This window comes from Ilyonectria robusta (genome assembly GCF_021365365.1).
Source record: "Ilyonectria robusta strain PMI_751 chromosome Unknown BGZ61scaffold_7, whole genome shotgun sequence".
NCBI classification, from domain to species: Eukaryota; Fungi; Ascomycota; class Sordariomycetes; order Hypocreales; family Nectriaceae; genus Ilyonectria; species Ilyonectria robusta.
In genome coordinates this window covers 1,860,661-1,888,566 of record NW_025764441.1, presented here as the reverse complement: position 1 = coordinate 1,888,566, position 27,906 = coordinate 1,860,661, and the positions used below count along the sequence as shown (strand labels likewise).

General features: G+C 50.9%; 10 protein-coding genes across 10 annotated transcripts; 4 read left to right on the top strand and 6 right to left on the bottom strand.

Moving 5' to 3' along the window:
• The first annotated feature begins 3,491 nt into the window (after window positions 1–3,491).
• Window positions 3,492–4,812, top strand: BGZ61DRAFT_449456 (NmrA-like family protein). The gene has a single exon (XM_046245620.1). The coding sequence runs from the start codon at window positions 3,666–3,668 to the stop codon at window positions 4,698–4,700; it is 1,035 nt and encodes a 344-aa protein (XP_046106418.1). The 5' UTR covers window positions 3,492–3,665; the 3' UTR covers window positions 4,701–4,812.
• A 1,558-nt stretch (window positions 4,813–6,370) lies between these two features.
• On the top strand, window positions 6,371–9,332 carry BGZ61DRAFT_449453 (sulfatase domain protein). Its single transcript, XM_046245619.1, has one exon. The coding sequence runs from the start codon at window positions 6,630–6,632 to the stop codon at window positions 9,174–9,176; it is 2,547 nt and encodes an 848-aa protein (XP_046106417.1). The 5' UTR covers window positions 6,371–6,629; the 3' UTR covers window positions 9,177–9,332.
• Window positions 9,333–9,336: 4 nt separating this feature from the next.
• BGZ61DRAFT_493128 (chaperonin 10-like protein) lies at window positions 9,337–10,503 on the bottom strand (the record flags this gene model as incomplete). The annotated part of the gene is made up of 1 exon (XM_046250610.1): window positions 9,337–10,503. One exon carries the CDS (start codon window positions 10,501–10,503, stop codon window positions 9,337–9,339), a length of 1,167 nt encoding a protein of 388 aa, XP_046106416.1.
• Window positions 10,504–10,862: 359 nt separating this feature from the next.
• BGZ61DRAFT_505468 (uncharacterized protein) lies at window positions 10,863–12,280 on the top strand (the record flags this gene model as incomplete). The annotated part of the gene is made up of 3 exons (XM_046251835.1): window positions 10,863–11,005; window positions 11,069–11,374; window positions 11,492–12,280. Exons 1-3 carry the CDS (start codon window positions 10,913–10,915, stop codon window positions 12,278–12,280), a joined length of 1,188 nt encoding a protein of 395 aa, XP_046106415.1. The 5' UTR covers window positions 10,863–10,912.
• A 736-nt stretch (window positions 12,281–13,016) lies between these two features.
• BGZ61DRAFT_574819 (uncharacterized protein) lies at window positions 13,017–15,237 on the bottom strand (the record flags this gene model as incomplete). The annotated part of the gene is made up of 7 exons (XM_046256170.1): window positions 13,017–13,894; window positions 14,080–14,267; window positions 14,316–14,477; window positions 14,549–14,723; window positions 14,797–14,837; window positions 14,897–14,965; window positions 15,119–15,237. The coding sequence occupies 7 exons, from the start codon at window positions 15,235–15,237 to the stop codon at window positions 13,017–13,019; spliced, it is 1,632 nt and encodes a 543-aa protein (XP_046106414.1).
• Window positions 15,238–17,025: 1,788 nt separating this feature from the next.
• On the bottom strand, window positions 17,026–18,645 carry BGZ61DRAFT_348990 (galacturan 1,4-alpha-galacturonidase B; the record flags this gene model as incomplete). The annotated part of the gene is made up of 6 exons (XM_046240114.1): window positions 17,026–17,387; window positions 17,443–17,512; window positions 17,569–17,810; window positions 17,869–17,948; window positions 18,004–18,269; window positions 18,337–18,645. The coding sequence occupies 6 exons, from the start codon at window positions 18,643–18,645 to the stop codon at window positions 17,026–17,028; spliced, it is 1,329 nt and encodes a 442-aa protein (XP_046106413.1).
• Window positions 18,646–19,014: 369 nt separating this feature from the next.
• BGZ61DRAFT_418206 (glycoside hydrolase family 54 protein) lies at window positions 19,015–20,671 on the bottom strand (the record flags this gene model as incomplete). Its single annotated transcript, XM_046243432.1, has 1 exon — window positions 19,015–20,671. The coding sequence occupies one exon, from the start codon at window positions 20,669–20,671 to the stop codon at window positions 19,160–19,162; it is 1,512 nt and encodes a 503-aa protein (XP_046106412.1). The 3' UTR covers window positions 19,015–19,159.
• A 2,015-nt stretch (window positions 20,672–22,686) lies between these two features.
• Window positions 22,687–23,439, top strand: BGZ61DRAFT_493123 (fatty acid hydroxylase; the record flags this gene model as incomplete). The annotated part of the gene is made up of 1 exon (XM_046250609.1): window positions 22,687–23,439. The coding sequence occupies one exon, from the start codon at window positions 22,687–22,689 to the stop codon at window positions 23,437–23,439; it is 753 nt and encodes a 250-aa protein (XP_046106411.1).
• Window positions 23,440–23,769: 330 nt separating this feature from the next.
• BGZ61DRAFT_349177 (major facilitator superfamily transporter) lies at window positions 23,770–25,424 on the bottom strand (the record flags this gene model as incomplete). The annotated part of the gene is made up of 4 exons (XM_046240124.1): window positions 23,770–24,534; window positions 24,582–24,979; window positions 25,036–25,141; window positions 25,200–25,424. The coding sequence occupies 4 exons, from the start codon at window positions 25,422–25,424 to the stop codon at window positions 23,770–23,772; spliced, it is 1,494 nt and encodes a 497-aa protein (XP_046106410.1).
• A 927-nt stretch (window positions 25,425–26,351) lies between these two features.
• On the bottom strand, window positions 26,352–27,709 carry BGZ61DRAFT_449449 (Alpha/Beta hydrolase protein). The gene is made up of 5 exons (XM_046245618.1): window positions 27,469–27,709; window positions 27,125–27,409; window positions 26,852–27,067; window positions 26,690–26,800; window positions 26,352–26,627 (listed from the first exon to the last, which is right to left on the bottom strand). Exons 1-5 carry the CDS (start codon window positions 27,569–27,571, stop codon window positions 26,497–26,499), a joined length of 846 nt encoding a protein of 281 aa, XP_046106409.1. The 5' UTR covers window positions 27,572–27,709; the 3' UTR covers window positions 26,352–26,496.
• Between the last annotated feature and the right edge of the window lie 197 nt (window positions 27,710–27,906).

Below are 27,906 nucleotides of genomic sequence, written 5' to 3'. Positions count from 1 at the left end.
TTGGCGCAAGGGGATTGTAGCTAAATGCAACCCAATCTTCTGCACCCCAGTCTTCGGATGCAACAGTCGCTCTCTTTACTAGAAACACAGAATAGCGGGGTACGATTCTCTGGAATTCATATTCCCATCGTTTTGTTGTTCAATTCATAAAAACAGAGAGAGTAACTGTGATACTTAAAATGGCGACAAAACGCCTTGGGACGCTTACAGATGTGTGTCGATACGGTTAAATTTAAGATACTTAGGGTGTGCACAACATGTCGCTGCCCGGGAGTTATATTTTCCTTCAATCACCCTGCCCGAGTCTGACGGAACATATCGGTAACTCACTGGATTGGTTAGGTTGGCGGAAATGAGCTAGGAACCAAATCATTAAAAGATCAAGTATTAAGTCTAGCAATGCGTCATTCCGCAAATGGATGTAACCGGGTTGTATGACAGGCTAAAGAGTGTGCGCATCCTAACTAGTATGGTACAGGCGATGATGTATATTCTACGCTGGGACCGTGATTGGATTGCCTTCGCTCTTCCTTTAAGGACACCGACAGATTGTGCGCGATAGGCGTGCGGCGACTTCCGAAGGCATAGAGCCTTGTTTTGGCGCTTATCAGCAATAATCATCAATAGACCAAGGGCCAAGAATCTCCAGATTCTGTCGACCGGCCGTAGATCCCTGATCTGGAAGGTAAAAATGGATCGGCACACCTAATACAGAGCTTGCATGTATGGCATTCAAGAAATCCAAAACTATTCTTTTATCAGGAATCTAATGCACACACTAGGACCAATTTGTCACTATGCCAAGACCATTCCCTTGTACATGACCTTTCGGCCTCTAAGAAACTGCCGATGACTGCTAAGGGAGTCGGGGCATTGTCACGTTGTAGAGGGGGGTATGCGTCTCGCACGAGACGTTCGTCTTTTCCGACAGGCATCGAGGTGAACGTGGCAGTTTTGACTGGAGCCACGCCCGCAGTTCAGTCTAAGCACCGCACACGTCAAATTGAAGACAGTAGTAGCTGAAACCCGACTTTGCAAGCCCCTGATACTTTCCAGGGTGACATATCTCTGCGATGATGCAGAAATGCTAAGACCGCTGTGCGTTGTCGTCACCATTACAGCTGGCACTGCGACACAGCTTGTTATTAGGTTTTAGAGGCCGGTTCAACTCGTTAGACGCCGCGGGGGAATGAATTGTTGGTTGAGATTGCTCTTGTAGATTAACGTGGAGAGCATTGCTTTGTTAATAGCGCCTCCCCAAAAGTTAGTATGAATAGAGAAGACGGATGTGTTGTATATATCAGGTCGCTGTTCTGGTTGATCTCAGATTCAACTAGCTAAAACCACTAAGATAACCTGGTTTGTTCCTAGATGTTCTTCGTCCTATCCTCTTTTTATTTTTTTATTCCATATGAAAATCCGGGCCGTGCCTGAGAAGGCCAAATGAACCGGATCGTCATCATAATATTACCTAATCTCCTAGAGAGAATAGCACCGTAAATTTCCAGCTTCTGAACATATCAAAACGAACCCGGCCATCCTAGGAGAGAATGTGTCCGATCATACTTGTTCTTCTCTTACACCTTGTGGGTCTGATTCCTCCAGCTTCAATCACCTCTCCAGCCTATCCAACCGGTCTCGTGAGGTCCACTGATCACCGCAATGATTGATGCCACTCCTAGGAAACCAATACTCGCTCCCCCGCCCCAGTGCCACCCACGCTGGGTATAAAGTTTGTTAACAAGAGCAGTGCCCATTATCGTGCCATGTAGCATAGGCTGTGTTGAATTTTGTAGCTAAAGGTCCACGATTGCAAGTCATGCACGATTAGATTTCTATATCCAGATCAAACTGAGGTTCACAAGCAGACCTTGCATAATAGGATCCACAAGCCCCATAATGACGCCGCTAAGGCCTACAATAATAGCTACAATTGCCCTGTAATGTAGATAGTAATAACAACGTGAAATGATATGAGTGATAAGGAGTGGCGGTATTCCAACGGAAACGAAAAGACCAATTACCAAGGTCGATAGACTACAAGTAGACGACGATAAGAGGAACGTGAGTACAGTCCGATATGAGATGAATATTGCGTCACAAAGAACGCCATCATAATTTCTGCACACTAGCTGTTAAAGTGGTATCTTGATATAGTGTACAGAATTCCAAAGTTGTTGATATTCGCATTAACCGCTGGCGAATCGGGTAGAAATAGGAAGAGAGCGAAGATGAGATACTGTGGACCAAAGCTAACCCACTACACAACCCTCTAGCTCTCATATTCAGTGAAGATGCCGGCAATTATAGGTGCTGCGAGCATGGTCGTAAAGCGTCCGCCTAAAAGACGGGCCATCATGGGCGCACAACACACAGTTGAGGTGATCTGGGCGGCTAATGGCGAGATGGTTTGAGATGTCACGGTGGTACCGACAACTAGAAATGATAAGGCTTGGAATGTGCTAAGTTACATCGTTATACAGTGTGATGGGGCCAACGGTCCACCTGGGGTTTAATACAGTACGGAAGGCCTATACTAGCTTAGGCAGTCCCTACTTAAGGCGTACAGTCTGCTTGAAAAATAAGAGGCATGCTTTTTCCTTCTTCTAATTAATATGACACCTTTAGTCTCAGTACGCTCCTTCCACTGCAGCTGTCGCAGCAGCTCTTGATATTATTTCTCTTTTTCTTTCTTCAGCAGTAATTCAGGAGTAATTAATCAGCTGCTTCAAATATCTTTTACTCCCAGGAGATAACTTTACTGCTGCTTTTTCTTTGCCTCTGTTATCCCTCTACCCCTACGCTACGGACGGGTGTGGTCTGCACTAAAGACCTCGCCCACCAACAAAACAGAGACCAAGCCACTGTTAAAGACCATAGATGCTCACCAGCGATTTTTACTGGGTTGGAGCTTCGTGCACTCACTATGCTGGGAGTGGCGAACACAAATAGCAGGACGAAGAGGTTCAACCGTACGTTATATCCCATAGGGCGTACTGGCAAGCCAGCCGGAGAGACACGGCTTTTTGAGACGCCAGCAGCAGTAATGTATTATCGCACCCCGAGTGGTAGCGACAAGGGTGACGCCCCTTGTCGCAGGCCGCTCGAATACCAGAGTGAGTACTTTGCTACGTAAACAGCCATTGGCGTACCTAGCTTCTCATTGACCCATAACTCAGAAATGTCTAATAGCAGGCCAATTGAGGGAAGAATTATGTAGCTAGAAAGATCAACCAGCTGTGCATATAACCTATAATACTCACCATCTCATGTACTTTGGTACGCTCGAGGAGATAATCTGACTGAAAGGTGGAGGAAAAAGAAAATCCGGTCGTGAAAGCCAAGGTGAATGAAAACGAAAGCAGAGAAAGGAAAAAGACTGGGGGGCAGGCAGTACTCGGAAATCAAAGCGGAGACCTGGTAGCCACTAGAGCGTAGCATTGTGCGGAGCAACGACAAATTATTTATAAGCCTCGGAGTGAATGCTTCAAATTATTGGCACCAAGGCGTCTATGTATTGGCCCCTCGTGAATAAACTCCGACCGACTTTTTACGCCAGCGAAAACTCGTCGTGACAAGTGGGAAGACAATTGGTCATCAATCCCAGCGCCGGAATCTCATACTGCAAGCGGTGGTGCGGTGGTGCTGGTATAAGTAGAGCAGCCATGTCGCCTCTTGGATTAATGGATACAAACTACTTCATCCAGCGCCATCAAACCACCATTTCTCCCATCTATATACAACCACCCGCAGCCATGGCTCCTACATTCCTCATCGCCGGCGCCACTGGCAACACCGGCCGCGCCGTGGTCGAGACGCTGTCGGAGCTTCTCAAGACCAGCACTGCCTTTGCTGGCTACCGCATCCTTGCCCTCACGCGTTCCGCGAGCGGCGCGGCAGCTCAGAAGCTGGCCCAACTGCCCGGCGTCGAGGTCGTCGAGAAGACGTGGGTCGAGATCACGTCCGACTGGCTCCGCGAAAACAACGTCGTCCGGGCCTTTATTGCCTCGCACAACGAGCCCAATCAGTTCGCTGAGGAGTCGACGTTCCACCTCGCCGCGCTCCACGCCGGCGTCGAGTACGTCGTGCGCATCTCCACTACGGCCGCCAACGTACGTCCAGACTGCCCGGCCTACTACCCGCGCACGCACTGGGCAATCGAGGCCCTGCTGAGCTCGCCGGAATTCGACCGTCTGCGCTGGACCTCGCTGCAGCCCAACGTCTTTACGCAGTTCATCCTTATGCCTGCCGCCGCCTTGATCAAGAAGTTCCGCGAGACGGGCAAGCAGGAGACCCTAAGGACGATGTCTTCTGAGGACGCGGCCGTCGGCATCATCGACTCCAACGACGTCGGCATCTTTGCAGCTCACCTCTTAGTCACCGAAGACGTCACCCCGCACAATAAGGCCAAGTACGTCTTGAACGGACCGGAGAATATCTCTGGCCGCCAGATCGTCGCCCTGATTGAGGAGTACATTGGCACCAAGGTCGATGATGTCATCTTCAAGGATGCCTCGTTTGTCGAGTACATGGCAGCCCAAACCAAGGAGGCCCCGAATGTTATTCTGTCCATCAGGCACGCTGCGGAAACCGCCTGGGAGGGCAAATGCGGAATTGACACGACGAGCAAGGAGGTCCTTGAGATAGCCGCGCCGAAGCGCACCCCTGCTCAAGTCCTCAAGACGATGTTAGGCGAGTAGGGAAATGCTCTCTACCGACTGCTATCTCTTATTTGAATGGATAGCCGGAGTTGTATAGGGATGAGGCAAAAGTCACAGGACTGCAAGTAAGGGGAAATGGAAAGGAAAAGAAACGGATGTAGTAAACTTGCATTTTAACCAGTTTAGATAATTACGTCTTCACTGATCTTTCCTGATAATTGAGCAATTTTCGCATTCATGGTTCCTGGATTTTTGAACGACTACTGGTATGATAATGGTGTGCTGTGGAACTGAACGCATTTTGACTGGGTGCGCCGCTAGCAATGGCAAAGAATAGTAATCAGCTGTCGGGCCGTGGCTTGGGCCATGCCGAATGGCCTCATAGCAGGGATGATCGTGGCATCGAAACGTGGCGGTGAAATCTTGAACCACCTCGATGCGGAGTTGAGGCTCTTTCCATAGAGGCATAGGGTATGTCAGCCTCATGAGTGTAAACGCTTGGAGAGGGCGATTTTTGCGGTCTATTTTGACGAGGTAACGGGGATATTTACGCCCTCTTCGAATATGCATGCCCTGCTCTGAAACAAGATGTGGCTTGACCTGTTCATCAAGAACCATTCGGTGGAAGACGAGTCTCTGAGCAAGGTGGACAATTGCCAAGCTCGACGGACAGTCTCCCTCCACCTTTTACGGTGCTATAATTGGTTAAGGCTCACGAGTAGTCCAGCTGCGGACTTTGCATCTCATTGGTCATGTCAAGATCCAAGTTTGATGCCGGATTTGATGCATCCACGCCGAACCTCCCAAGCTAGTGGGGCTAATTATGTGTTAATTAGGGGGTATCAATATCCTGCGGGGCTTTGAGTCTGTCGCGGACAAGCTTGCCCCCCAGAGTCCGACTTGTTGCCGTTTTCCAGCCTTCTTGTCTTTCTTCGACCGCAGCTCACGGCTGCCCTGTGGGCTTTCTATTTGTGGTGTCGCTTCTGGAGTACCCATCCCGGCGATCATCTCGGCACGACTAGCCGGCGGTGGGACCAAAAGTCCGCACAAAAGTCCGCACAGCAGATCTATAGTAGTGTCTCCCGGGTCTCTGATTATTATCTAGCAAATTAGCATTCCCTTTCCTCTCAATTATACATAAGGCTGCCCCCTTGGCCCTCTTGATGCCGATCCAAGTAACTTTGTTCACACGCATCTCCCATCACCCGCAAGCGTCCACACATCCACCCGAATCAGCCCTAGACCAAATCCCACAAGAACTCAAAGGAAAAGCCGTCAGACTCATCACCTTGGGCGAAAAGCTCACCCTGCTACTGCGTGACGAGCCCGTGTCGACACCGGGCTGGACTCAGGGGCGCGCTTCCCTTCGAATTCCTGGAGCAGTTAGCGGCATTGAGTACTTCCGCGCTTGTTGTCCGCCACGATGAGGTTGTTTGCCACGCCACGGAGCCTCGCAGGGCGGGCCCCCATCACTAGGACCTTTTCCTCCAGGGTCGGAATGCTACAGGGCTGCAATTAGGTGGTGAAATGGTGGAGTAACTCTTTACCTCCCTCAATAAAAACAAGCAAACATCTCCCCGCCTCTCATAAGACAAGCAATTACCTGCTCGCTCCCGCCGAGACGCCCTCATTTCTCCAAGGTCTGGTCTCTTCGGATACCACCCGAGTGGTCAGACAAACGATGTCATTTCGTCCTTCGATCCACTTCCTTAGCGTCAATAGTGGCTCAAATAGAGGAATGCAGGGGCGCATTCTATTGATTCTGCTTTAGTCAAGGGGTCACGCGACACTAGACGCTCCCAGACCAATATTTAATAGCCCTGATGAGGAAAAGAAAAGAAAGACCATTTCTGTCGGGGAAGGGTTGGGCAAGACGTCAATCAACTTGGCTCAAAACTTGGCTCACCGCTGGAAAGCTGGTGCGGGACGGTTGACTTCTCTTGTCGAATCTACGTTCCTCCTGTCGACATGATCACGAACCTCCGCATCTTGAGCCGCCGCTGGGTTGGCGCTCTTGTCACCCGCTGCGCCAACTATCGCTTCCTTCATGCCATCGCAGCCGTGTCGGTCGTCAGCGCCAAGGCTGCTCACATCTACGCCCATATTGATGCGCTGGGGATAGACCCGGTGCTGCACTGGGGGCTGTCATTCTTCGCCCAGGATGTCGCGCTGCTCATGTTCCTACGCCTCGCCGGCACAGCCTCTGTTGGTTCTGTTCCTTGGCTGGGGTCCGTTGCTTCGACCGTGGTCTTGGTCACGGTGGTATTCGTTCTGGCGCTGGCGAGCTTCGACATCTCCTTCTTCATCGTTGCGGGCTCTGAACTTCATTGGCGCAACATCGGTTTTGCCGGCGACGCGTCGTCCCTGAAGCTGCTGCTGGCCGGGTTGATGTCGTGCTTGCTGGTATTTGCTGCTATACTCGTCACAAGCAGCGTTGTGCAGGAACTCAGCTATGCCGCGATGAGCATTGCCTTGGACATTGTTAAATGGCCCTTCGTCCTCCTTTGGAACTCGTCTCCGATACGACGCTGCCTGCCGCCTACAGCCCAGTACGCTCATCTCTTACAGCAGGACGCCGAACTCGCCGGGGAGTCTGCCATTGAGGACGAAGAGAAACCTCGTCTAAACCAGAGTGGCAGGCTGCTGGAAAGGAAGTGGGGACTTCTTTCGTATGCAATGGTTGGAGCTTCATTGATAGCCATGACCTTTGAGTCCATTGCTCGACCCGAAGATAGCGCATTTGCATTCATGTCATGGACGCTACCTTTGCTCCCCTTTGTGGACTTTGCAAACTCGTCGCCCAATCTCGCCAGTATGACCCCAGTGTACGGAGACTGCATCAACTACACCTGGGATAATCTCACGGCGCTGGACGAGCCGATCTCTCTCCCCTGGCTCCCTGCGGACAGACCACTCCCGGGATTCGAGGACTGGTACGAAAAGAAGAAGCATTACAGCGCTACAGCGGACCCCATGAGAATCTCTAACTGGGAGAACGACCTGCTCCCCGATCTCCGCGGCAAGCTTCGCGACGTCAAAATCCGACATGTGATGATTGTTAAACTCGAGGGCACCAGGAAAGACGTCTTCCCGATCAAAAAGCACGATTTCGTTTGGAATCAACTGGCCAAATCGCTCAAAAACAAAACGATGCTGTTGCAAGCGCAAGAAAAGCTGGCAACGCTTGTTCCGACCGCCAACTTGCTCACGGGCGACTACAACGATGGCTTCCCACACCTAGAGCAGAAACCACGTGGTGGCATCAACTTCAACAATGCTCTCACCACGGCGAGCTATACGCTGAAGAGCCTCACAGGAACGCTATGCGGACTGAGTCCGCTCGTCGTCGACTTCAACGTGGAGATTCACCATCACATCTACCAGCCATGCTTGCCGCACATATTGGAGGCTTTCAACCAGCTTGACCACGGTAGTGACGGCTCCATGGACGGCTTTTCCTCGTTCAAGTGGTCATCCTCTTTTATGCAGTCCGTCACAGGCCTGTTTGACAAGCAAGACGTTCAGATGCCGCTGCTGGGGTTTCCCGAGGGCAACATCATCACAGAGCAGTATCTAACCGGGCCGGAACCCAAGTTTGGCCCTGTTGTTCGACCCCAATCTGGTGGCGGCCTGTCCGAGTTCACGTTGGAAGAGTACATCCGGGATACCTTCGCGACGGCCAAACAGAAGAATGAAAGGGTATTTCTAACGCACTTGACGGGTACCACGCACCACCCCTTCAAGATACCGAGCGACGAGGAGATAGCACGCCTAGCGGAAGGCGACGAATCAACCGTGCTGTCCAAGTACCTGGACACGATAGGCTACGTCGACGGCTGGCTGGCCAAGCTGCTGGACATTCTGGAGGACGAGGGCGTCGCCGATGAGACTCTGCTGGTCTTTGTTGGCGACCACGGTCTCTGTGTTGCAGAGAGCAACTGCATCACGCCGTACTACGCCCCCGGCGTCGCAAACCTGCACGTTCCCCTGGTCTTCTCGCACCCGAAGCTGCCAGTAATCGACGTCGAAGACGCTGTCACATCACACCAGATCCTTCCCACCATCCTGGACCTGCTCGTCGAGACCGACTCGCTGTCGGCGAGCGAGAGTCAGGCGGCGCAGGACCTGATGCGTAACTACGAGGGGCAGTCTCTCCTGCGGCCCGCCAGCGACTTCTCGCTGGTGACGGGCCAGCCCAACTGGCAGTTCACCGTCATGAACCCCGGCCGCGCCATGCTCAGCGTGCGGGACGCTCACCAGCCGAACCTACGCGTCGTGGTCCCCATCGTGCACGACATCGAGTGGCGCTTCAGCAACCTGACGCGGGATCCGCATGAACAGGCCACGGTCGTTGCGTTTGACTTCAGGCAGTTCCTGGGCAAGGTCGAGCGCGAGCACAGTGCCGAGGCGGCGGCGTGGGTAGAGAAGGCGGCGTTTATGAGTCGATGGTGGGTTGAGGAGAATCGACGGCGCTGGCGGTTTGATGAGGACCTGGATTATACGCCACCTGTTTGATGACGGCTGATGACGATTGATGACGGTTGGCGATGATGGTATTGAACTTCAGGGTAATTATTAGAACACACAAAGTAGTAATTTCACACCTAATGTAGTATATAAACTTCTGAAATAAGTCAGAATTAGTCTTAATTCCTAGTCAACGCTCTAAAACCTCTCACTCCTCAACCTCAACAACCAACTTCATACAACTCACCCCCTGCTGCAGCATATCCAACCCAGCATTAAGAGCCCCCAACCCCTTGCCAACTACCCTTGGCTCCGGACTCGGGCTGATACTTCCCTTCGCCAGGTTCTCCCTCAGCCACGTACCCATCCAATATCGGAACTGCTCCAACCTCTCACCTTCCCCTGCGGAAGGCTGCACGAAGATGGTCTCCACTCCGTCCACCACATCTGCATCTGGGGGTATTACAGGTGCGGACGCAATTTTAGCCTTCTTATTCTTCTCCGTTTCGTCATCCGCAAAGAAAGCCTTAAGCACGGCCTGACATGGTCCTAGCTGCCCGGTGGCTAGAAAGCAGTACCGGATCACCAGCCCATCCTCCTTGGCCATTGAAACTATCGCATCCACCACTCGGGGGTCTCTGTGGTCGAACACGCTGTCCGCGCCCAGCGAACTCACATACTTCATATTTGCCGCCCCGGCCGTAGCATACACGGCGGCGAAAGGAGAGTTCTGGTCTTTCCGCAGCAGCCGGGCACTCTGCACTCCCATGGTACCGACGCTGGAGGAGGCGCCCCAGATTAGGAGTGCTTCTTGTTGTCTTTTCTTCTTCATCTCTACCCCGGTATTGGAACCGGCAGGGGCAAGGGAGGCAGAAGCAGAAGCGGCGGCTTCTCCCACACGGGGAATCCCCAAGGCATCCCACGCGCTCAGGGGTACCTCAACGGCCACTGGCAAAGTTGCCGCGTGGTTCCAAGACATAGTTTTGTCCGGAAGGGGTACGGCGTGCTGCCAGGGGACGAGACACCGCTCCTGGAAGGCGCCGTAATTCGGGTCGTAGGACTTCCAGAAGGAGGCCGCGTAGGCGGCTACGCGGGTGATACCAGGCTCGAAGAAGAGGCCCGAATCATGATCGGTAGTACTGGTAGGGACGCCATCGCCGACCTCAAGCACCAACCCCGAGATGTCGAAGCCGATGACGGTGGGGTATGTGGATATTAACATGCCCAGGTTACGCATCAAGCCGTCTGCCGGGTTGAGGGCTACGGATTTGACGGCGACGAGGAGTTCGCCTGGCCCAGGTTTCGGGGTGCGGCGGGTTTGGATCTCGAACGGTTGGCCTTTGGCGACGCAGACGGCGGCGAGGTGGGTGGCCATTTTGGACTTTTGTGTGAGCAAAGGTTGATTTGATGTAAGAATCTAGTGAAAAGAAGTAGTGCTGGGTTGAGGGCTCTCAACTCTTGCCAGTATCTCGAGGGATCGCCTCTTTTATACCATTAAGCCATCATTTCAAAGCGCTTGATCTTTAACGAGTCCCCGGCCTATCTAATGCAACCTTGAGCTGGGTTCAGGACAACTTGGGACTGTCAGCCAATCAAAAAGCTCTGCATCCGATTAATAGCTAGCGAGGACCTTTACTTATCCGAGCCAGGGTTAGCGTAAAAAGATTGTGACGCAATGTTCTGATGACCCTGCACTCTCGATGGATTCTTTCGGCACTCATCAATCCTTTCCGGGAATAATTTTCACAGTCGACGTGTCCACACAACCAGACAACAATCCAGGCATGGCTTCGACTTGCCCAAAAGAGGTTCGAAAGCGCAGGCCTATGCGGAGGTCGAGATTTGGCTGCCGCAATTGCAAGCTCAGAAAACTCAAGGTGCGTGCTTCTCCGCTTCCCAAAGAACTGTGGGTAGCTAAACGGATTCCCTTGGCCCTCTAGTGCGACGAAAGCAAACCACAGTGCAGCAGATGTAGTTCATTTGGAGTACGATGCAACTTCATGTCCAATGTTCCAGATCTGCAGCCCGTCGCCGACGACTCATTAAGGTCATTCGTCGCTCAAGAAAGAGCAGGGCCTCAAGCTCCTCTCACCAGTGCTGTCTGGACATCTGACGCGTCAACATCTTATCAGTTGAATGCAAGGTGTCAAGATTTCATAATCCGCTACCTAGCACGAAGTCTCATTACTCCAGATGACGCGAATATGATAAAAGTCAATCGAAACCTCATGACACTAGCCTTCACCGTAAGTCTTGTCACATTGTTTTTGTTCCCGTCCCATTGCAGAACTCAAGCTTGGTCATTTATTAAGCTCGATTATCTCTTGCGAACTTGAGCCCTACTAATTACATGTGGTTTACAGCACCCTTTCTTGATGCACGCCTCTCTAGCGGTGGCGCTTGCATATGACCGCCACCTGAATAGCACATCAAGCTGTCGTCGCAGTCTGGAAGAGTGTTATCACTGGTCACAAGGCACAGCCCTCTTCAACAGACGGCTACGTGAGCCAATTGACACAAAAGCCAAAGATTCAATATGGGGCACCGCGGCCGCTCTGGCTGTCTTGAGCTTTTCGTCCCCTGATGCGTGCACACCGGAAGAATCGTGGCCCCTAAGACCTTCTGATCCTTCTGACTTGGAATGGTTGCGTATGGGCAAGGGTAAAATGTCACTGTGGCGCATAGTCAACCCTCTACGACCGGATAGTATTTTTTGTGTCATGGCGTCGACCTACGCTGAAATGAACTCGCCCCTGCCAGAGAAAGGCATCTATGGCATACCAAGGGCCTTGGCTATCGCGTGTCATCTTGAAGACTTGTCTACCGCAGAGAACAATCCGTATTTCAATGCTGCACACGCGATATCCCAGATCCAGCATCTCCCGGATAGCCAAGTCACAATAGGTCAAACTGAAGTCTTCACACGCAACATACATGGTCCATTCGAATCCTTGCTGCGAGGAAAAGACCCTGTTGCACTATTGTTGCTGTATCTATGGTATCGCAAAGCAGGTCGTAGTATGTGGTGGATGGAGCTTAGGGCCAGGGTGGAATGTCCTTCTATATGCTCGTACCTACAGCTACATCACAAAGGATACAGTGCTGTACAGGCATTTCTTCCTGGAGGCCCTCTCGCTGATAGATGGAGTTAGTTCAACTTTTGAGGTCTTGACCTTCTCCCTCTCGGAATTGATTTGAGAGGTAATGCGAGAATATGTGATGCGACTCTCAGTAGTGAATAAATTGAAATGTCGGACTCCTGCTTTGACAATGAGCTTCAGGATTTTCCCCAAAAGAAAAAGACGTCGGCAGAGGTACGTGAAACAATATTGAGTTGATCTTGTTCCACCCATAACTCTGAAAGCACCCCTACGAATGATGGCTTTGCTCTCATAAACCTGCAGGGGATCTCTAAGCCCGCATTTCATACCTTCCGACTTCTGCGTAAGAATCATAACCCGAGAACCTGGGTTGTCTTATCCGAGCTGTCTTACAACACTAGCCTGCTTAAGTGAAAACATCAACCACGACCAGCGTACCTGGACTGACAAGCTGCCATAGATGTCTCCAAGGTCGAAAACTCATTTACAAAGCGCCTTGTCCCAGAAGATCTCGCGCCTTCCACTGCCTTCCAAGTTGAGTGGCTCGCCCCAGGGAGCGACAGAGCAACTAACCCTGATTACTTGCAGTAGCCACAGCACTTGTGCTTTTCGGCCTCTAGACCGATACCCGACGAAGGTGTCGCAGGCAGTTTTGGTGCAGCATGCTCGATCTAGTTATTCATTAAAATACTCATCATATACACGAAATAGAAGTTAGAAGAAAAATTGCACTTTCCAGAACTAAGGATTGATATAAGACAAAGAATTCATGCTCAAGACAATTTCTCTAGTGAGAAAATGGACGCTGAAGATAGATTTCGCTCTCCTCCGGCTTCCCTTCCTTAGGGACATCAATAGCGCCGGGTTCCAGAAACCAGGACGGGTCGCCCTCTTTAAGAGTCATACTTGAGCCGTTCCCCAGCCATCGTAGAAGGTTCCCAGTAGGATCCGCGCTCTCAAGGACATAGTCCTCCCATCGCGGGGCCCGGAGTACCTCGAGGCACTGTGCCGACGATCCCGGCCACAAAGCAACAATCCGCGACCCCGTAGTGTGTGAGCGGTACCACGACGAGCAGTCATCTGTATAGACTGTGCGCTTAAAGTATTCGTCGATGTAGTGACTGAAGTCGGCAACACGCTCCGGTCTGACCTCAAAGGTAGAGTAGTCCTCCTTTTGCAGCTTTCGAATCATCTTGACCGCATAGTCACCTTGTCCTTCATAAACACTGAGAAGACTGCCGGAGCCGAGGCTAGAGTTCGGCCCACCGATGAATAAGAAGTTGGGAAATCCATCTACAGCCACAGAAAGGTAGGTTTCTGGATGTGGCGTCCATTTTTGCTCGAGCGTTACGCCGTTGCGGCCCGTTACTGTAAAAGTAGGTGGTGCCCCGACGTTATACCCCGTTGCACAAACCAGCACATCCAATTCTATCTCCTCTCCGGTGCTGAGAGTCAGGCCGTTCTTAGTTATCTGCTGGATAGGTTTGTTGCAGAAGACCACGTTATCCTCCTTGAGCGACTCCAAATACCCAGGCCCCGGGGTTAGTCGGCGACATCCAGGAGCAAACGTTGGGATGATGGCTTCGTAGAGATCAGGTCGGCCTTCTAGACGTTTCTTCATGTAATCTTGAAACTTTCCTACAGCGGTCGCCTGTTCTGGTGAGTCTTTTAGTGTGAACAAGAACTTCTTGCTAGCTTCATTCTCGAGTGTCTTCCGCATTTTATGGTAGTGGTCTGGGTGTCGTGCCATGTATTCCTGATCGCGTCGGGAGACTATCAATTCCACCCACATGGACTCCGTTAGTTCGTTTCTCACTGCATTTAGGTGCAGTACTTAGCTGTTGACGCACATTTGTTGTCCCCAGGCTCTCTTCCAAGTTTTGCCATTGCAACATCCCCAAAAGAATTTGACACCCATGTAGGGCTGCGGGCAAAGTTCCAGACCTTGATTCCCTCGAGCGGTTGAATGGCTGGTACAATTTGAATCGCGCTGGATCCGTTGCCGATAACGCCAACTCGTTTGTTACGAAGATCAGCGCTGTATCACAGTTAGCGGTTGAATCAGACCTGGGTCTTGCTAGCTTGCCTCTCGTCCCACTTCCCAGAGTGAATCAGTTTCCCTTTGTAATCCCCCAGGCCCTTGATATTAGGCCACTTCACTTCGTTCAAGCCACCTTTAGCAGAAATGACCACATTCGCTGTGTCCTCAAAAACTTCATCCGTCTCGATGTTGTGGACCTTGACTCTCCTAATCGACACTATTAGATTCCATGTCCAATATCTCATTCATTCTCTCCCAAGAAGTGCATAAAAACTTACCAGATTCTCTTTTCGGAGTCCCAAACGCATTCCTTGACGGCATGGGAAGTCTTGATATAGCGCGTGGCACCGTACCTTTCAGCGACGTCCTGCATATATGCCCGGATTTCGGGTCCAGGGGCATATAGTGCAGACCAATACGGGCTGGGAGCAAAACTGAACTGATACGAGTAGGCTTTAGGTGAGGGTTGTTAGTTGCCAATCTATCGTTTTCGATATCTCAATTGAGCTTATAGCCGAAAACTCACATGGGATATCGCATGCCAGGCCTGGGTAGCGGTTCAACCACCTGGGAAACAATTAGTATCGAAACTATAAGCTGTGCAATTCATTTCATTCTGAACCTACCATACACCTGCAGTTTCTTCATTCTGCTCGTACACCTGAAGCTGAACATTCTTGAGCCGCTGAGAAATCCTAGTATCACATATGTCAACATGGTTCTGTGACTCGTACGCAGTCTTCAGGCCCCAGCAGAAGGCAAGAATCTCTTCTAGTCGGATACTTTTGGAACTTGATATAACCTGGAAGATTTGAAGTTGGCCTCAGCGCCATAGCTCGCGGACCTACCTAATGGCTGCGTAGATGCCTGAGAAGCCTGCCCCAATGACAATAACTCTCATGGGCCTCTGATTCTCGACTGGCTCATCCTTGATGTTGAAAGGCTGGCTGCTGATGTGTTCGCCCATCGTGGATAAAAGGAGAATTGTAGAGCAAAAAAGGCAGGGTGTACGACTGTGTATCTGTGTGTGCGTGTATTTGCTTCAAGTATGGGTAGAGCCCCAAATTTGCGGATCGTTTCTCTTTTGAAGCGAGAAGAGAGAAGAATAAATGATGTTAACAGCAACCCATTACCCCAGGTTTGCGGGGTATCTAACTCAACCTTAGTGAAGCGTGTCCAGACTGGGAAAAGGAGCCCCACATGAGCCTCACGAATGCCTTCGCAAGCCAGCCCCACATACGTCACCGGTTGTAGGAAAGTAGAAGGCTTCAAAGACAGCTATGGTTACTCGATGGGATACAAGAGGAATCTTATCGTTCGAGAATGACGGGAGGTCAGCCATGGTAGCACCAGTAATGGTAACACCGAAGAGGACGTTGCTGAGCGATGTTGGTGACTATAATTCCAGCTGCACGTTCTTTCTGTACGCTCACTTCTTGTTCCAGCTATTTTCGAGTATCTTTCCGTAGACTGTGCAGTCGACATCCCCCAAGACAGAAGCTATAGGCTCTAGCGCAACAAACCCAGACAGAATGCCCGTGTAAAACAACCCGCTAATTAAATTGCCACATATTCTTCTCGGTACAGACTCCATGGAGAGCAGCACCTAGACACGCATAAACCAGAGTCACAACCATTGCCTCATATCACCAATTATATCAATGAAACACCGATAAATAAGAGAGCGAGTCCCCGAAATCTTTACGCAAAGAATATCAGCCCATGTGTCGCCAGAAATTCCAGCTCCCATGGGCCCCACATCCCGCCGTTGGGCCTCGAAGTCCACCGTCCCACATGCGAAATATCATTTTGACAAGACTCACAAGCCACCCATAATCAATAGCTTGAGATTGAAGTAAATCTGGCCCCACATGGCGGATGAGTCAGTTCGCTGTTGCTTTTCCATCTTCTGAAATGTCTTCTGTCTGTCCCAGAGGGTTAACGTGTTCAGAAAGGGGCTCCCTATTCATGCATTCGGCTCGGATAACGACTTCCGAAGCAGCGGATCAGCCCTGTGGTAGTAGTCGAAATACCAGTCCAAGCACTGTTTTTTGTAGAGGTCTGTGCCGAGACAGAAGACAAATTGATCATCCATCTTCCAGTGGGGTGTCGAAAACAATGACAATCTTGACCACTGATGCATATCTGGTTCCTTGTTCCACCAATGGCGTTATTCTAAACCAAGTCGAACCCGAAAAGAAACAACCATTTTCGTTTTTCTTTTCGAGTCGAGTGATTGATTGACCTTGAATTTCCGACATGTAGTTTATTTCACACATGAGAGTGTAAATGAAAAGACTATCGATCTTGTTGCTGGGTACGAGGCCCAAGCTAGCACCGTCGGATCAAAGGACATCGCCGTCGGCCTCAAGCCAGCCTTAAAATCCGGGCAAGCGGCTCGGCAGGAATTCGGACCTCGGCTAGGGAATACCAGCACCTAGACTCTCTAAGCTAGATCTGCCTTCCTCACGAGTGTAGGAATTAATCTGTGCCGAACGTTCCTTATGTCCCCAGGATCGACTTATTCGGCGTGACCTGAATGGCTTTAATTCTCCCGAAAAGCTAAATCAGAGGTCTCCAAGCAAAAGATTTAGCGTTGGACTCGAATGTAGACTACACGTATGCAGGAGTAATACTGCGCTACAATGAATCTGCCTATTGAATATGTTGTTTGAACATGATTGAACACACGACGATCGAGTAATGGAGAGCACAGATAGCAACCTACTTTCTGCGTAATGCTGTGCGAAAATAATCAGCACCCCCCAGTGGCGCTACCACCTACACAAGGAGGGCCTGTACAGTTGAAGCCTCGCGGGTCAACGACATTGCCGCAAAGATACCGATCGGCCTCAACGCCGCTGGCCAACTTCAAGTCAATATTGAATAACGCCAGGTTAGTACACGGTTTAACGGCGCTGCACTGAAAGCTTGCAACACGGGAGTCTTTCGTTGTACCGATCAGACCATCGACAGAAATGTTGCGAATTTGAAACTCGGAATTCGTGCAATTTCCCGATCCAGGCGCGCCGGAGAAGCGGGTGCATTGAGAAATTGTAACGGCACCGCCGCGCAGACCGGTTGCTTTCAGATTTTCCATGACTAGATCTTCGGCATCTATGGCGGAGTTGAGTTATTACGCTGAGTCCTCGGGAGTCTCGGAATTACTTACAGCCTTTCCCACCACCACCACCATTCGGGGGATAGCCATTACGATCTGCCGTCCACGTCTTGAAGTAAAACTTGCACTTCTGGTTAGTTGAAGTCACGCATGAAAAGACAACTCTGTAATACTCACGGCGTGCAGGGTGTTGTTGAATTCGAGGTTGCTACCGTGGAACCTCTCTATCGTCTCTGTTTCGCCGTAATATTGGCCAATGCTGCCGATTGCGATACCGAGACCATTATAGAAGCGCGAGTTTGTGATGGTGATATCGGTACTGTTTGCTTTCAAGGAAATGCTATCATCGCCGTTATACACAGTCCAGTTGTTCATCTTGATGTGGGACGAGCGGATGGTGTCGGCACCGTCGGTATTGGCTAAAAATAATTAAAAATTTGTTCTTAGATTAATTGAGTTGCCAATGCATTGTCTCACAGCTCTGATAGATATTTCCAGTATTGTTAATAAATATGTCATCAAATTCAACGTAATGGGAGTGGATAATTGACATGGTCCTGATGTCTAGTGTCAGGTCCGTCCGTTCCGATGTTACGCGTCTTCTGCACTCACCACATTTGGCTTCTGAGGAATCTGAGTCCGCGGACTACGGAGTTGGTCAAACCATTGAAGGTGATAGCATGGGGCCGGCCGGGGTAGTTTGAGGTGTTGGGTTGTGATCGAATGAATTTGTACCATTCGTCACCATTTCCGTTGAATGTTCCTCGATTATACCCATTTATACGGACGTTGTTCCCACCTAGAACAAATGCAGTTGATTGATTTTGATAGCCGACTGGCAGCGAGTTGTTAAGCCAATAAGTGATGTTTGTCCCCCACTATAGACGGTTGGTCAGTCGGGGTGTGCATTCATACATCGGCATGACGTGTAAGGGGAGCACATACCGATAGTTCTCCAAGGATGTCAATATCGACGTTTTCAAGCCCACTGACATTCAAAACTGTATTTATATAGTACGTTGTGGGCTTGAAGACAACCCTACCACCATGGCCACACTTTTTGAATGCTTTGCGAACCGCTGGAGCGTCATCGGTATCATTACTTCCGCCAGCATTGACAACACATGTTTTTTGGTGTGGTGAGCGTTCGTCTCTCAAAGCAAGGCTGTCTAGCTGGTCATAGCCGAGATCGAGCGTGGCACCGACACATTGAAGGACCGCGCAGAAGAGTAGAATGAGGCAGGGGCGTTGCATTGTCGAAGAATGCGGTAATTGAAGATACAAATTCGGCAATAGGAGAGCGAGACTTGACATTCGCAGCCCATAGGCAGATTCCCCTCCCAGATATACCTATAAATCAACACAACGTCGTACCAAAATCCCGCAACCGGGAAAATTCGACACGAGGAGTAGTACGATGGAATTCGTGGGAGGGAATGATCGCCATGAACATCTCGAATGCGGAGAAAGTGATTTACAAAGCCACAAATCAGAGTGCATGAGGTGGTGTATAACCAAGGAGGGGTTGTCTCCGATCCTGTACGGTTTCCTCTTTGGGACGGCGACTTCGCGTGCTTTTGGTCCGAAAAGACCGAGAGGTTCAATCACATACTTGGTCAACTGCAATGTAAACTGGTTTATTTATGTATTTTTCCTGTCTCAGCATATAGACAATAGCAAATAGGCAAACGATGGTAACTGAGTTGGGTAAAACTCAATCAATAAAACACAAAATATGTCGATACCTTGATAGAGTCCAAGCCAGCACTCAAGCAAAGCCAGCGCTGATGACCCAGGACACATCGTCGTTGAATGAGGTGGCGGCATCGAAAGTGTGAACGCCGCCGTTGCTCGCAGCGTAGAGCACGTTGCTATAGTGGCGGAAATAGCGAGTGGGATAGCTCCAGGATCGAATCGAGTTACCCGTGCCGGCGAGAGCGGTCTGCGGGCAGAAGGTGGCGTCTTCGTGGAACTGCTTGGTGCCGTCGTTGGCGTTGAGCAGCAGCGCGAAGTCGTAGTGCCGTATGAAGCTGCCGGGGGTGTCGACGGACTCAAACGAGAAGCAGGCACTGTTGCCAAGTCCCGTGCGAACGGTCCAGCTGGCCTGCTGCTTGAGGGCGGTAGTGCTGGACGACGAGACAACCTGGGTATTGATAGTCGAGCCGGTGTGTGCAATGTAGCGTGTTGTGCAGCAGGATGTAGTGGCCCGCAGCGAGATGGAGGATCCGGCAGTGAGGGCCGGGCCGCTCGTCAACGACACGGTGCTGTATTTGGCGGCTACGATGTTGGCCTGGACCGAGTTCTCAGTGGCATCGGACGGATAGCCAGAGGTCATGACGCCCTCGTAGAAGGTGCCCTGGGCGCTGACGCTGTTGTCACCGCCGATGCCGAGGATGATGGCGCCCTCTTTCTTCATCGGGTTGTAGCCAGACGCAGTTGGGCGCGCGCCGCTGTAGTACGTCGACAGCGAGCCGGACGCCGCGTTGGCACCGCGGATTGCCCACAGGTTTGGCCCGCCCTTGATGGCCGCAGTGACGAAGCGGTACGAGATGGACGGGTCGCCGGCGTTGTTGCCGGAACTGATGCCAGAGAACAGGCCGTTCTCGAGATCGGCCATGATCCAAGGGCCGCTGCCGGCGCCTGAGCCCCAGCCGGTGCTGTCGCCATAGTAGATGGCCTCCATGTGGCCGTTGCCCGTGTCGGTGCTGCTGGTCTCGGCATTTCCGTAGTCGAAGCAGCAGCCGCCGTTGTAGTGAGACCCGTCAAGCACGGCGTACATGCCCTCGGCCGCGTCGCCGGTCGCTGTGCCGCTGGCCGCGTTGTTGCGGTAGCCGGTTCCCGGCGAGATGAAGACGCCGTACGCCTTCTGGCCGTTCAGCGTGACGGGTGCGCCAATTGCGCTGGCCAGGTTGTCGTAGCCATTGGATTCCGGGCCTGAGAAGCCGCCGGGCGGGGCCTGCGTGAGGTGGTTGCCGCGGCCAGACTGGTCGTAGATGATGGTGATGAGGCACGTCGTGTTGGCGCAGAAGGAGTCTTGGGCAGCGGCATTGGCCACGCCGCCGGCTGATAGCGGCGCGATGTTGGTCGTAGTACCGTCGGAGCCGCGCTTCACCTGGTACAGAGAGCCGGTGTAGGCGCCATACAGCGCACGAGTGGTGCTGTGTGCGGCGACGCAGGGCGTGCCGCCAGAGGAGTAGATGTCGCAGGGCCCAGCATTGACAAGGGAGCCTGTGGCAACAAGGCCAAGAGTGAGGCGTCGGAGGCTGGATTGTGAGACCATTGTTTCACTGTTGTGGAGGAATGGTGCGATATGCACGTCTCTGAGCGTCTTCTCTTGGCATCGTTTTATATTTGTTCATGGCGACGTCCTCAGACTTGCGAATGTTATGAATGGGTCGATGAGAAGCCTACAGGGCCACGCAAGCAGAACAGCTCCGTCGACCAGAGGAGTCTGACCTGTGACGCGAAGCCCTATTCGTGCGCAACGCCGTATAACATCAGCCGTACGTATATCACTCGGCCCTATTCGCGCGCAACGCCCGAGTAAAGCCGTCTTGTATCTATTACGAGGTTCTATTCGTGCGCAACGCCGTGGTTAAGAAGCCTTGCGACTATCACGAGGCCCTATTCGTGCGCAACGTTGGAGAGCGACAGCGCTGAGCGGGGTATAAATCACCATTTCAACGGCCTTGCTCGTTCCGAAGCTGGATGGAGTAGGTGGCATTAGCGAATAGACTTTATCCGCCATTAGAGGTGGAAATTACCCCTAGTTGAGTAACGCGTGCCGCTCCAGCTACTACTACGTGGCCAGCTGTGCCGAGGATCCGGTGTGGAAACGCGCGATAGCATGGAGTAGCTAAGTAACTGGGTCGGCTCCTAGACGGCGAGAGATCAGCGGAATGACAAGCCCCGTCCGCCCGGGAGAACGGCACTCGGCAGTTTCTCATGCGAGTCGATACTAGGATTTTTACATGACGGGCACTGTCGTAGGTAGAAGTCGTGGCCATTTTCTTTGACATTTGCAGGCCGATGCCGCTCCATCAAACCATTGAGCCAGTACTGCAAAGAAGATTCGTTAGATTATTGATGAGAGGGGGAAATTTAAAGTACTGGCCCGAGAAGCGTATTCCTATAACTCCAAGCTCAGTGCGATCGTACCGTCGAGTCCTAACGTGGTAAACTGATGATTGGCGAGGATATAAGTTAAAGTGCATACCCAGTCTTAAACCTTAAAGTTGCTTCTCGAAGCCTCAACAGGGCAACAGGAGAGTTGTCGTGTCTGCATTTCGGCTCAATGCCGAGCGACGGCAATACCCTCCATTATACATGCATAGCCATGTTATCGAATTAGTTCAGGAGCAATGAATGGCTGGGTTCTTTTGGTTTGTTTCCGGAACTCCTGGACTGGTTCTCGCTACTACAGGGTAGCCACAGGACCTCTGAATTGTTTCCATCATCACGACGCTCTTTAATCGAACTGTATCTGCAGCACATATATTTGCCATCTTACAACCAGTGTGGTTGCTTAGCAGTTTCGTTGGTCGTGATCGGGTCATGTTCGGAATCTCCCAGTCCAAGACGCTGACACGTCGAGGAGATTAATTGGTATTGGTCAATGTGTCCATGTCCGTTCACGCCTTGATCGCCCTCTTGTAAAATCGTTGCTGCGCTAGAACAATATAGGCCTCTGTTTATGCCGCCCTTAATTATCATACTGGGTTGTCTCATGGTGTGGATAACCCATGGGTTTTGTGAGTTCGGTTTCCTAGGGCCTCGTTCCGATGATTATTCCGTCGTCGGTGAAAAGTCAACTCAAAGTGCTTGCTGGTCCTAGTTTTAAGGCCAAAGCTTGTCTAAGATGGCGAATTGGATCGATGATGGATTATCCTAAACACTCAACATTAATTGCCTTCCTTCCTCCATTTGGTTGAAGCTCGCTCTCGATGTTACAGAGACAGTATGCTGTCTGTGGTAGTGGCCAACCAATTGATCCATCATCTTGGTCTACTTTCCATGTCAGGATGAATTCTCAGAAAGTATGAGAATCCAACTTTCATCCGTCACATGACGAACAATGGCGCCCACAGTCCTTTACGACAGCCGAGGCTTCACGATGAAATCATTTGACTATCGTCATCTTTGAAGTCACTAAACTCAATTCAGCTTGGTGGCAGAAGAGAAATGCGGGGTACTGGGGTCGATAAAATTGATGCAGTACTCATTATATTTAATGTACAACACCGTTCTCCTCATTCTAGCATTATGAACCTGTCACCGTCATAAACATTGGACAACATGCCTCGACTTTGGGGGGAGCTTGTCGAAAAATACAACCATACTTTGATCGAAATTATTGGGACTTTAACGATCCAGGTGCTTTTTTGGTGGATCCCTTCTGCCATCTATGTATCCCTCGATTTCATAGCGCCATCATTTGCTGAGAGGCACAAAATTCAACCTTCAGAAAAACAGCCAACTGCTGCGGTTGTTGGACATGCCGTTGCAATATCATTGAGGAATCAGCTCCTCATAATCGCCATTCAAATTTCCCTTGCTATTCTGGCTGTTTTGTCAGATACACCGTCCCGCTTCCAGATCACCACGACCCTCCCCACAGCAACATCCTTCATATACGACATTTCAATCTGTATTGTTTCGCGCGAAATACTATTCTACTACTCTCATCGTCTTTTTCATATTCCCTACTTTTACCGCCGCATCCACAAGGTCCACCACAAGTTCAAGGCGCCGGTGTCATTCGCGTCTCAGTACGCACACCCAATTGAGCATATCGTGGCAAATGTTCTACCCATTGCACTACCCCCTGCGGCGCTAGGCACTCATATCGTCACTATGTGGGCATTTCTCGCCTTCGAACTGCTTGAGACGGCGACAGTGCACAGTGGCTACGACTTCTTTGGAGGTGCAGCATGGCGTCATGATCGCCATCACGAGCGATTTGATGTAAACTTTGGAGGAATGCCATGGTTGGATTATATTCACGGCACTGGCGAAAAGAGTGCAGAGTCTACTGTGAAAGAGGACTAATCTTGGCTGTATTTCTGTTATTCCTAGTTCACTTAATCTACACAATTCGAGAAATGACTGCCGATCGTTCGAATACTTTGAGTCAATATCTTCCGCTTGATACGAGCTATGTTGTTTTACTGCTACGTTGGAAGGGTGCATCCTCATAGTGATTGCTTACAGTTAGCCTCCCGGCCACCGCTTCGGTAGCTGTCGCAAGATTTAGAACTAGGGTTTGCTACATATCCTCTCAATTCATCGTAATTATAGGCACTGACTAATATAGAACCGAGGGCGTTGGTTAGCGGTTTCCACGGTAATGGAGACACCATTATTCTTCCCTGACCCCTCTTACTCCTCAAGAACATCCTCGGAAGACACAACCTTGGTCTTTCCATCGCGCCATTTCTGCAAAAAAGGAATACCGATGCCTGTCCAAAGGGTCAAAGCCACCACCCATGCCAAGGCGCTGGGCCAACCGTGAGTCTGCTTAAACTCGGGAGCTTGTCCGCTGGGGAGTTGCAATTGCTGAAACGGAATAACGACGGCCTGACCGACGGACACCATGAATCCTAGGATGAACGCTCGCTTTTGCTGATCGCCTCCACAGGCCTCGTTAGCCCATCCAGCTAGGAGTGGTGTGTAGCAGCCGTAACAGCCGAGCATGATGAAAGCGGCCATTCGTAACTCGTGGGGGACGCTCCAAGCCGTGAGAATAGTGTAGCAAAAGGTAAGCAGGGAACCGACCCCGAAGCATACAGGACCGCGGTTCCCTATTTTATCGGCGATGTACCCGGTTGAAATCATGAACACGAAGTTGACAGCGCCGATGCTAGTAGGAATGTTGTTGATCTCGGGGACGGTGTACCAGCCGCGAGACTTGAGGTACAGTGTGAAGTATTGGATCGCGTAGGAGCCGCATGTAAGGGTCCAGAATGCATAGCCAGCTGTGAAGGCGTACACTTGCCAGGATCCAAAGACGCGTTGGATAACGGACCAGTTCATCTTGCCAACAGGCTTGCGGCCCTCTTCTTCAATGCGCTGCCGGGCGCGCTCTTTCTCCCATTCCGTCAGCCAGAATGCTTGAGTCGTGTGTGGCGTATCTGGGAAGCAAGTCTGAGCAGTCAGCAGCCGAATCCGATAGTGAGGGCTGGGGAACTTACAATGCCATAAATGGCAACGGGAACTCCCAGAATGAAGTCAAAGATAAAGAGCCAGCGCCACGCTGACATGCCGCCCTTGCCTTGCATCCCGCTGAATAGCGCAGATTGTAGGTACCCGCTGAACATTTGTCCAAGGACGCCGCTCATGACGAAAAGACCGCTGCGGCGGGCCAACTCGCTTTTGCGGTACCACGAACCTAAGCAAAACATGACTCCTGGCCAGGCCGCCGATTCAAAGAGGCCGATGAAGAATCGCAAGATGTAGAACTCGTGGGCGTTGTTACACTTGAAGAGAAACAAAACGAACAAAGACCACACAAGCAGGCATCCGGGGAGCCAATAGCGAGGCCGGACTACAGTGAGCATCAAGTTCGAAAAAGTGCCACCAATGATGGTACCTGAAAATTGTGAGCTGGCTGGTTGACCTGAAAAGTTCGCTCGACCAGTTGCTTACCAATGCTGAAGTAGGTGTTCATCCACGAGAGCTCGTTGCCAGGACCAAACCCGAGTTCTTCGGACATGCCCGAGACATAAGCATTTGAAATGTTGTTTTGATCCAACTTTGTAAATCATTAGCAACATCCCTCCGCGATACGACATGGATGGAAGACGCCTTACCTGCTTCACAAAAAACGTGAGGCATGAGAAGCTCAAGAGGAACCAGTCGAGCTTGAAAATGAGCCTCTTCTCCTCGCGTGAGGTGCCGGGCTCATGCCAATGGAAAAATCCCGAAATACCGGATTGCTTAGGGGGCGGGGCGGGGGAGTCTTTTCCGTTGGCCGACTCGCCGATGGATGGTGTGCTTGTGATGCCCTCAACGACCGGGCTCGGCTTAGACTCCATGTTGCCGACAGTCTTGGAAATGTCGGTATGATGGACGTCAACTTGCGACATTGTGTTTGTGACTTGGCCCCAGGACTCTGACAGGCTCAATTGCAGCTGGCGGGAACAGTCCAAGTCCAAAACTGGGTTGTAGAATAGCAACTGCAGACCACGACGGAGGACTAAAGCCGGGACATATACCTGGAGCGATGCAACGCAACCTCTTCGATGTGAAGATAGCCGTCTTATCAGCATATCACTATCCTCGCAGGTTTATCATGCATCATCTCAGGTCGCGGCGTCGTGCTTCGGAGGGGCGAGCACGAAATTCCCCAAAGCGGCAACTATTCGGTGCCGCTATCACCAAAGCAAATTACCGACGGGTAAACTCTTCAGACTTGTGTGCTAGTTGTGGGGCATTTCTCTTTCAGGTAATTTTGGGCGCGTGATGGTCGGGCGAAGTCCGTCAAGCCGTGCCATTTGCGAGGACCCAGTGTTGTCCCCTTGCTGAATGAAGCTCGACCTATTGGCTGGTTAGGTGGAGTTCTTTTCTGAAGACCGGGACCGCCTCCGACTCCGGACATGTCGCTAAAGAGAGGGTGGGCGGTCAGCGTATTTTAGCTGCATTTTAGTAGCCGAAATGTCTGTGGGTGTTGTGTTGGGCTAGCGTTGAATGGGATACGTCTACTGGCGTCATGGGAACCCAAACTCACCATACTGGATTAGTTGAGGGAGGTAAAGACTGGCTTTTATTACGATTTGTATGGGTATGAAAACAGTATTCGGCCCATTATCGAATTGTTTTTACGTTCTTTCGCATAAGTCAGCCAAGGAGGTGATCTTGGTCAGAATGTACGTGAGAATTCAGTTGAGGGAGGTTTTTTCTAGCTAAGGGTAGACGAAGTTCACTCGATCTCGAAGAGACTTACACAGTTCCTACCCTAGATACAGTGGTAATGTAGATAATCGGTACTGGCTAAAGAGTAAGAATAATAAATAAATACATTCTTTCACATATCATTGATAAATTCATTCGCAGTCATGTCTCTTTCAGCTCCCAAGTCGTAGGCCACACCCATGTTCCAATCCCACTTCAAATACCGACATGCTTCCTGATTTCCGGCAGCACTAGGTCAGGACGCTCGGCGTGAACTCCATGATTTGCGCCTTCGACGACAAAAATCTTGGCGTCGGGGATCTTCTCAGTAATCACTCTTGAATTTTCTGTGTTGAGGTGTGTTAGAATTCCATTAAAATGTCACGGTGGGAGGAGTAGAAGCCAGTACCTATGGGGCAGATCCAATCGCGATCCCCGACCAGAACAAGCGTTTTCGCCGTGATTGTGTCTAGCTTATCTGTGTAGTCGAAATACTTCTCCTCTTCCGAGTACAAGCTGTCTGTTTTCATGGTGAGTATTATGGCCCGCAAGTCTACCAGGTTCCACTAACTGTGTGATTCGGCGACGTAAATAGTGCTTAAGCATGTGCGCAGTCCGGAATCTGCAGTGTACTTCTCGCTGTATAGCGGCAACATGGCGAAGTGAACGAGTTTGAACTCTTCGTCGTCTTTGAAAGCGCCAAAGACCTTGCTCCGTAGCATGTCCACGGAAAAGTTTGGCGCCTTGGCCATGCGCTCTTCCAAATGCTTGATGGCACCCTCTTCATCTGTTTTTAGGCGGTCAAAAGGTGGCATGGATATGGTTTTGTAGAGTTGAAACTCACGATGGTGCGAAGGCGCTGTGCCTCGCAGGATCAGATGAGATACAAAAGGAGCATATTTGATAGCATACTGTTGGGCAAGGAAGCCGCCGAAACTTCCGCCGCATATGATAACTTGCTTGTCCGGTCCAACGAAATGTTTCCTCATCCCTTCAATGTCATCAACGATCTGCTCAAAGGTGTAGGGCTTGGTGCGCGAGCTCTGGCCATGTCCTCGGTAGTCGAATGACAAGACGCGGAGTTTGTCACTCAGCTGGCCGTAAACTTCAAAATCTTTCCTGTGATCCCCTTATGAGATGTTGGCTTTATGCTGCTCATTGAATCAAAGGCAAAATGTATGTACGTACCCATCCCTCGTCCTCCGTGGAGCGTGATCATGAGAAGGCCACCATCAGGGCCACAGATCTCGTACGCCAGGTTGGCACCATTAATCATCACGAACTGTGTCATTTTGATTGCGATATTTCCTCAAAATCTCATTGAAGTGGTGAAAGCAGCCGGTCGTACCTACCTATAGGTTCGACGTCTAGTCTGAGGACTGGTTGACGTTGCGGATGTGAATGTGTTCTGCACATGACTCAAGTGTTTCCTTATCTGACGCTTCCGGCTATTTGGATTGAGACATTCGGCAAATAGAAAGCCGAGTCGGGCAAGAGCCGACTTTACACGCCAAGTTCGGTAATAAAAACTGGAGTCGGGCAAAGGCCGACCTTACAAATGCCATGAAAATTTCCTTACTCGGATAGAAATCGTCGGGTTGTTCCCGACTATCGGAACAGTTGGTG